The sequence below is a fragment of the Triticum dicoccoides genome, chromosome 2B (genome assembly GCF_002162155.2).
Source record: "Triticum dicoccoides isolate Atlit2015 ecotype Zavitan chromosome 2B, WEW_v2.0, whole genome shotgun sequence".
Taxonomy (NCBI): domain Eukaryota; kingdom Viridiplantae; phylum Streptophyta; class Magnoliopsida; order Poales; family Poaceae; genus Triticum; species Triticum dicoccoides.
This window is the reverse complement of record NC_041383.1, coordinates 40,159,731-40,168,793: the sequence shown is the minus strand read 5'-3', so window position 1 is coordinate 40,168,793 and position 9,063 is coordinate 40,159,731. Positions and strand designations below refer to the sequence as shown.

Here is a 9,063-nt window from a genome sequence, read left to right as displayed (position 1 = left end):
ACTGCTGATGGTAAGTTTTCTGTCAAATCCCTATCAAAAATTGGATCAATGATAGTAACTTTCCACACACGTTTATGTGGGAAGTTAAATACCTCCCAAGATTAGAGTGTTCTTATAGTTATTGTAGAAAAATAGTGTGTTTACAAAGATAACCTGTTGAAAAGGGGATGGACAAGTAGCAAGGCTCGTCCTTTATGTGGACAAGACGAAACTGTGGACCACCATTTTTTTTTCTCTTGCCCTCTATAAAGACTTATCTAGAGTTTGATACAGTGTGCTTGTAGTCCGAATAATATTCCTACTGATCTTAATAATTGTTTTGGAGCATGGCTAATTTTTTTCCGGAAGTTTATAAGCATCTAGTCTCTATGGTATGGCTGTTATTTTTTTGGACTATCTGGAGAAATCGAAATGATATTTGTACACGAGAGTTAATTGTCCTTCTACCTTGATTCACCAATTATGTTTTCGGTTTAATTCCCAGACGATTCTGCGGCAAAAACCGGGAAATCAAGGGGAGCTGATGTGGGGAACAAAACTAATCGAGCAAATAGCAAATGAGAGCTTCACGGCTTCAGTTTGCAGCTAGCTGCTAAGGATGACGATTACTCCAGCTTCATTTCAAGAACATGTATACGTTTGTTATGCTCTGGTTAGCTGTATGAGGTTCCTTATTTTGTGCTGGTTGAACCTCGTGGAATCCTCAGTTGCTTTCTATTAGTAGGTAATCTGGTACTCTAGTTTGTAATCAAAGACCCTGGTTTTCTGTTAAATGAAATAAGAGAGGGGAGGGCCCTCTTTTCTCAAAAAGTGAAAAAACACAACAAGATTGAAGCCTCATGCCGAACGGCAGCCAAGCCTACCTAAAAACTTACAGCCACTGGTCCTATTTTCTTCCCCGAGACCTCACGCAACCGGAAAAGCAACACGTTTGAGCGATGGCTAAAAGTGGCCTCGAGCCCCGGGTCTTGATTTTGGAGCGCCGAACATGGCTGCCAGCGATGCACAAACTGTAGAGACTGGAGAAGTTCAGAGATGTCCTCAATATCTGTTAGGCATGCTGGACTCAGATATGCTCATTGTCCTATGGCTGCATACTTTACAGATTTCACTCTAGAATCCATCTTTTCCTACGACTACTTGTTTTTCTAAACCTTTTTCATCTTGAAACTTGATCTAGGTTGCCTGTGACGAGCGGCTTGAGTACTCCTGAACCATCGCCCCGAAAACTGATGGCCTTCCCATCAGCTTGGATGGAGTATCAAATTCTTTGACTAAACCTGAAACAATGATAATAAAATACATACTGAATTCAAACAGACTAGCAGTTCACTTCTTGTCTGAAAGACATGAGAAACACACAGTATGATTCGTGTAAAAGAAGAGCGGCGCAGCCTACCGGCATCCAGCACCAGAACTCTGTCGCTGTCCATGACCGTCGGGACACGATGAGCAATGCTGATGACAGTGCACTCCCGGAACTCCTCCCGGATGATCCTCTGGATGGCCGCGTCGGTCTGGGAGTCGACGGAGGCGGTGGCCTCGTCCATGAACAGCACCCGGCTGCGCTTCAGTATGACACGGCCCAAGCACAGGAGCTGGCGTTGCCCCACGCTCCAGTTCTCACCCATGTCCGCAACTACAAATAAACATGCAACAAGTATTTGACTAATGTCACCAAAGAATATGAAATGAATGCCTAGATTGCGCAGAAAACCATGAAGCTTGTGCGGTAATAATCTCTACAAACAATGTCATTTACTTCTCTGTCGTAATATCTTTAATTATTAAACAAACTTGTGCTTAAGCAAGGACTGAATTTGTGTATTCCAAGATCAGGACCACAGGATTATTAATTATAGGATCAGGCCTAAAGATTATAAAGCCTGGACTGCCATTTTGCAATGTATCACTTAGTCATGATTCTACATAGGATCAAGATTCCCATATGATAAACATATATACCTTGTGCATCAAGCTTCTCAGGCTTTGCAGCTACTGTGTCTTTCAGCTGGCAACGCTCAAGGGCCTGTATATAGAAACAAATATATTAATTTGAAACAGAAGGTAGAGCAGTCTCTAGCATTTTTTCTTTTATCTTTTTTGAAAACGAGGTTAAAATTAAATCCCCGGCCTCTGAATCAAGAAGATGCATGCACACATCCATTTTAATAAAATTGATGCAAGGTAACATCAACAAGTAAAGAAGTCCAACTTATATATTACTCCCTCAGTAACATAATATAAGACGTTTTTTGACACTGTCATAGTGTCAAAAATGACAGTGTCGAAACTTCTTATATTAAATAAAGGAGCATTGACCAACAGAAACAATGAATTACTCATATCATAGAGCACTGAAGTTCATATATTACACACAAGGGCTATATCCTGTTACCTGCCATATCTCAGCCTCGGAGTACTGCCCAATTGGGTCAATGTTGCTTCTCACGGTTCCTTCGAAGAGCGCAGGCTCCTGAGGAATGACACCGAAGCGAGACCTCAGGTCATGAAGGCCCAGAGTGCAAATGTCGACTCCGTCGACGATGATCTGGCCTTTCACTGGCTCCACAAGCCTGAACAACGCCTGGATCAAAGTTGACTTGCCACTGCCGGTCCTTCCCACAACGCCAATCTTCTCTCCGCTGCGGATGCTTATCGTAATGCCTTTCAAGATTAGAGGTGTGTTTGGTCTATATCTGACCTGAAAACAACAGCATTTTGTGGCTCATTTCTGTCACTCACCTAGAGAATAGTAGTTTACAAAAAGAAGATTGCCGAAAGGAAGAATTAACAAGAGAAAAGAAGAATCGCTGACCTCTAGATCCTTTATTTCAATGTCTCCCCGTCGGAGCCAATTTCGCGAGGGACGCAGACAATCTGCCAATGCCCCTGCTGCCTCAGAAGGAAGGCTACTGTACTGATTCACCCTCTCCACAGACACCATATCATTTTCTATCATACAGCTTATGGAAATTGCATGGTACACCAAGGAGTTGAGAGAAAGACCGTAGGACAGAGACATGCCGACAAATTCTACATTAGAAACAGTAAAATATCAATGAAGGAATGGCATAATGCATTTGAAGGTCACAACTCACAAATAAACAGACCCAGAAAGGTGGAAAATTAAGAAAGTTTGCCCAGTTGCTAGCAGTTGCACGAAACTAGTTTATGAGATGCAATTCTATAAGTACTCAGTTAATGGAGACTAATAATACCTTTCTTGATGAAATGGGTAGGCAAACTGATCATCAGAAAAGCAGTTATAGACAACACAAGTGTGCCGATTAGCTCCAGGCGAAACCCAAACCACCTACTTGCTGCATAATTATGGAAAGACATGCGCAAATTCGAATCAATCATGTCCAAGCTTTTTTGGCAAAATTCATCCTCTTTCCCGAAGCACCTTATAATTGGAGAGCCCGAAAAGGACTCGGTGAGGTGATCAATAACCGGTGCCTTTGTTACTCCTTGAAGGCGAGTTAGCTCTCGGGATGTTGCAATATAACGATTCTGAGGAACATTAAGAAAAGTCAGAAAAGAAAACTTTGTCATTATTCACATAAGGTTTAGTGATATGAAGAATTAGTTGAGTCCTCTAAGATGCATTGTAGCATCTGGATTATACCCGGTACCAAATGTTAAGAAGCAGTAGGGGAAGCACTGCTATGACTGATGGCCATGCTACTTGACAGGTAACGGCAATGCTGCTAGCCACCGAAATGCACATCGATATGCCGGCACCCGTAAAGAATAAAAGGTAAACGTCTATTTTAGTCTGGTCCTCTGATGCCTGAAAAATTAATACACACATGATTGCATCTGTATACATGGCCGGTAAACAAACTAAATCTATGGCCTCATATGACATACCCGGCTTAGGATCCTGCCCGAAGGAGTGGTGTCGAAAAATGACATCGGAGCTCGCAGAATGCTGTCCAACATCTTGCTGAAAAAGGCCTGGGCTGACTTAAGCCCCAAAAATGCTTGGAAAAGAACGGCGATAAATTCAAACACAATCGAAACAACGACTATCGAAACATAGACGCCAAGAAACTTTGAGATATCAAATATGGTGCCCCCTGATGTTTCATATGACATCCAGTAGTTACTTGCCATTGTGGAGCCCTCTGACAGCACAGACAAAGCTAGAATGAGCAGAACTCCCCACCAGCCCCAAGCCTGTGTGACGTATAGCTTGTACACATGCCAGCTTACTCGTCCACTCTCCTTCTCCTCTTCCTGGATCAGCTTGGACGAACCTGCTTCTTTGCTCGGCGCAACGGCATTTGCATCGCTGTTTTCGTTACTGGAGTTGGAGTTAACAGAAGGGGTCTCTTGTGATACCGTGGCGGCTCGGCAATTCTCAGTGTTCTGAACATTGTGACCTTGCACCCCAGATGCTTCCATAGAACTGTGGTGAGCAGCCACAAGTGCTAAAAATTCTGGACATGAATCTAGTAAGTGACCGTAGTTCCCTGACTGAATAATCCCACCATTTTTCATTACCTGCATGTTCGAACACAAGTTAATACAGTATGTGTTAAAAAAATGTTAATACAGTTTCATCTCTGTTATCTGTCGGTAACATCACGGTGCTATCTTTCACGTAGTACCATAAGTATGTCATATGTTGACAAATAAAGCAACTAAAGTAAGCTTAAATAGATTTGAAGAACATAGAAAGAAATTTTTTAGTAACCATAGGTATGAAGAATACAGTTGTTCTTTCCATACTTACTGAACCAAAAGAAAACATTGCTACTGATGCTCTGCAATTTGTTCCGAGTGATTCGCTTATTCATTTCTGAAGCAAGAATATATGTATACTCTATTTTCTCCATAATCAATACGCGGAGTTGAAAAATGGAACTTACAAATATAGTATCCACATTTTGTAAGAAATCCACTTGGTGAGTAACAAGCAAAACAGTCTTGCTCTTCAGTATTCCCTTAAGACATTCCTGCAGAAAAGGACTAACTGTTAGTGTACTACTCCCTCCGTTCCAAAATAGATGACTCAACTTTGTACTCTACTCCCTCCGTAAACTAATATAAGAGCGTTTAGATCACTACTTTAGTGATCTAAACACTCTTATATTAGTTTACAGAGGGAGTATTTTGGAACGGAGGAGTACTTAATAACTGGCTAAAATACTAGCATAGCACTGTACTTAGCACAAACTTGATAGACCCAACTAAATAATAATAAGATATATAACATACATTGGTTTAGAAGGTTTTCCAATGTCCATTACTATAAAGAAAAATAAGATTTACCTTGAAGATAGCTGAGCCAGTATGAGCATCGACTGCACTGAATATGTCATCAAGAAGATATACATCACAATCTTGGTAGACTGCTCTAGCCAGCTGGATGCGCTGTTTCTGGCCGCCACTGAGGTTGATCCCACGCTCTCCGATTTCAGTCTGGTCGCCGAACTCCATCATTTCTAGATCTTTTTCTAGGCAACAAGCATGTATGATTTCCCTGTACTTTTCTCGATGCATTGGCTGTCCAAATAAGATGTTCTCCTGAATGGTTCCATTTCTGATCCAAGCTGTCTGACTGACACAGGCTGTGCTCCCACATACGCTAACCTATATCAAAGACAGAAGACAATATAAGACAGATGTTGCTGAGGCAGAAAAGTAATTAAGCTGATTAATTCGAGAGACAGAAAAGCTTTGGTTTTCTAGAAATTGTGGGTGACCTAATTCTAGAAACTAGAAAAGCTCTGGAATGTCAATGTATGAATTCCTCAATCCTTCAAATCCTTCAAATTCCTTAAGGAATTAAAATCCTTAAAATCCCTTAGGAAAAGCCCTGTTTATTTTAGCCGAGGATTGAAATCCTTAAAATTCCTTCAGAAACCCTTTGAATCAAAGGACCCTGAATGTTTGCTGGTGTTGTTCATTTCAAATAAAAGTGCTACACTCACCTTGCCGGACACCTTGTGCATTTCTCCCATGATGCACGACAGCAGCGACGACTTGCCGGAGCCGACGGTGCCGACCACCGCCGCGAGCTCACCCTTCCTCACCTCCATCTCGATCCCTTTCAGCACCGGCTCCTCCCCTCCGACATCCTTCTCCTCGCCCTCACCGCCCTCGACGTCCCATGCAAACGCTCCGTCTTGCACCTTCACGGCCACCTCATCCCCGGAGCCGCTGCTGCCAGGACGCTCCACCCCGGCGCTGTCGATTTCGGCGTCTGACAGGAACTTGTCCAGCCTGCCGAGCGACACGAACGCCTGCACGGACATGGCGATCGTCTGCGGGAAGCTGCTCATGGGCCCTACGAGCATGCGGAAGAAGGCGGTGGCCGTGAACACCTTGCCGGCGTCCAGCTCCCCTCTGGCGGCGAGGTATGTCCCGAAGACGAGCGCGGCCATGGCGACGGGCCCGCTGGAGTACACCACGGTGCTGCCACTCTCGAAGAATATCATCTTCTTCAGCCACCCAACCTCGGCCCGCCGGAACTCCCGAACCTTCTCGCCGAATGTATGCTCCCACGCCTGCAGCTTGATCACGCGCATGTGGTTGAGCATCTCTGTTAGGGCCTTGACGCGGCTGTCGCGGACCTCGACGAACTTGAACTGGTAGCCCATGTTGAGCTTGTTGGCGAACACGGTGACCACGGCGACCACGGCGATCACGACAAGCGTCATGAGCACGGCCGGGCCGAGGTACTTATACAGGAGGAGCAGCGCCACCGCGATCTGCAGCGGCATCAGCCAGAGGTCATGCAGCCCGTGCATGGCGCCGGATACGACCCAGGCGTCCACCTGCATGTAGTTCACGATTCCGCCGGCGCCGTGCACCCTGCGCGCGCCGGCGGACAGCCGCAGCGACTTGCGGTACAGCGCCGTGAGCAGCGCACCGCGGATGCGCATACACAGGAGCTGGCCCTGGAAGTTGTAGTGGTGCGACGCCAGCGTCTGGACCGCCTTGCCAACGAGCAGAATGAGGACTAGCCGGAGGCCCCCCCACGGCGTGCCCCCGAGGCGGATGAACTCGACGAAGCGGTCGATGAGCGAGGGGCCGACATACATGGCCGCGAGCTGGACGAGGCCGAGCGCGGCGGTGAGTAGGAGCTGCGGCCAGAAGGAAAGGCAGAGCGCGACTCCCACCGGGCTCCGCCACTTCCGCGCCGCGTCCGGCCAGTTGGACGCGAGCAGAGCGTACGTCGCCTCGGCGCTGTCGGCCGGCGACACCGGCGGCACGTCCCCGGCCGCGGCGAGGGAGCCATTGGCGTGCCCCTTGGAGACCAGCGGGCTGATCCAGCTGAAGGTCGCGCGCGAGAGGAACGACGCGGTGGCGTACGGCGTCGCCGCGGCCGCACTGGGGTTTTGGTCCTGTTCGTCCCCTTCATTGCGCGCCGTGCAGGTGGTGGTGACGGCAATGTACGCAAGAGGCAGCGAGAGGAGGAGACCGACGAAGGCGAGGACGTCATCGGGGAAGAGCGGAGAGCCGCCGGCGCAGCGGATCCCCGCAGAGGCTGAGAACAGTGCGGCGCAGAGGGCGGTTGCGATCCAGAAGACGCGGAGGTGCCTTGGAGGGTGCGCGGCGGCCGGCTTCCGCGAAGCGGCGACCACGGTCCACGCGGCCACGGCGTGCGCGGCGCAGTGGGCGGCGAGGAAGGCGGACTCCGCGTAGCGCCACGCCGCGGGCGGCAGGAGGAAGGCCGCGATCGCGAGGAGGACGGCGGACGCCGCGGCGAAGACCGCGGACACGCCGAGCGCGACGGCATAACCGCATGTGATGGACCGTGACGGCGCGGTGGGCGTCGGCAGCAGCGCCTCGTGCTCAGGCCCCGCGCGGCCGGAGCCGCCGCGGGTGACGAGGACAAGGAGGAGCGAGGCGAGGAGGAAGAGGAGGTCGATGGCGCCGAGGAGCGCGCGCTGCGGGCACAGCGAGAGGAAGATGAAGGCGAGGGTGCCGGAGAGGGAGCCTGACGACGACGGCTGCGGCGTGCACTCGGTGGTGGATAGCCACCACGGGAGTCCTCCCATGTTTTCCGCCCTGATCCTCCGTGGAGCGCTCAAGCGAATGGGATCGGAGAGACGGAGGAGGTTGGGATGATGGCAATTTTAGTTTTTTAGGGAATGATGGCAATTTTAGTTGGTGAGCATGGTAAGTCTGCCTTAGTTTGTTTTTTTTTTCCATGAAATTGCCATGCTTGCACAAACTAAATTTGTCATCCTCAAGCCTAAAAATTTGATGTCAGTTTTTTAGCATTTCCGAAGTCTTTTCAAACGGATGAGGTACGTACCGGTTAGGCTTCTGCTTACACGTGGAGTTTAGGATCTGTAGGCCATTTGTATTTCTTCCAGTACGAGAGAGACACCGAAAAGAATACAAGGTGGCAGCCCCCCACCCATGAACCGCTCATATTCCCAACAACCACCACTATCCTTGCTCTCTCTCTCTCCTCATTATGTGTCATATCTCCCTCTCTGAAACAGTCTACGAGATGCAGATCTTGGTCGTCTGCGGTGCGGACTCTGCCCCCTCCCCTCGCCCCCTGGTGCGGACTTTGGCTGCCCCGGCATGGATCCGGTGCCCTTGCACGCTCTCCAGATCAGATATCGGCCGTCTTCGGTGCGGATCCGATGCCCTTACGCGATTCCCCAGTCAGACCGGGCTGTTTTCGACGTGGATGCAAAACTTAGTTTCTGAAATACATGATAAATTATTATTTTTCAAATACCTATTTTGAACTTTTTTTAATATGGGTTAAAAAAATTCAAATACATGTTGATAACCTTTTTCTGAATGATATGGAGCATTTTTTAAAATACGCGAGCATAACTCAAAAACAAAATACACATTTTTTTACATTCTATATAACATTTTCTAAAAATGTTGAAGTTCTTTGAGTGGTACAAAACATTAAATTGTATAAACATCATTTTGAAATGTCACATAGATATTGTGCATTATTTGATTGGTGTGAATGTTTACTTTTAATTACACTAACTTTGATATACACTATACTGTTTTTTAAATGTCACGTGTATTTGTTTGAGACGTGTGAACATTCATTTATGCTATCAA

General features: G+C 47.5%; 1 protein-coding gene across 1 annotated transcript; it reads right to left on the bottom strand.

Moving 5' to 3' along the window:
- Positions 1-799: 799 nt before the first annotated feature.
- On the bottom strand, positions 800-8,064 carry LOC119367010 (ABC transporter C family member 14-like). Its single transcript, XM_037632651.1, has 11 exons — positions 5,946-8,064; positions 5,284-5,604; positions 4,881-4,967; positions 3,877-4,512; positions 3,632-3,796; positions 3,222-3,516; positions 2,819-3,036; positions 2,399-2,704; positions 1,966-2,029; positions 1,400-1,639; positions 800-1,280 (listed from the first exon to the last, which is right to left on the bottom strand). The coding sequence occupies exons 1-11, from the start codon at positions 8,016-8,018 to the stop codon at positions 1,177-1,179; spliced, it is 4,509 nt and encodes a 1,502-aa protein (XP_037488548.1). The 5' UTR covers positions 8,019-8,064; the 3' UTR covers positions 800-1,176.
- Positions 8,065-9,063: the final 999 nt, after the last annotated feature.

What these genes read in the sequence shown, in the direction of transcription:
- LOC119367010 (XM_037632651.1), bottom strand. Translation starts at nt 8,018, where the DNA reads ATGGGAGGACTCCCGTGGTGGCTATCCACCACCGAGTGCACGCCGCAG. An exon ending in TGCACAAGGTGTCCGGCAAG is followed by an intron (nt 5,605 to 5,945) that starts GTGAGTGTAGCA and finishes TCTTTGATATAG; the next exon opens with GTTAGCGTATGTGGGAGCAC. An exon ending in AAAATGTGGATACTATATTT is followed by an intron (nt 4,513 to 4,880) that starts GTAAGTTCCATT and finishes TCGAACATGCAG; the next exon opens with GTAATGAAAAATGGTGGGAT.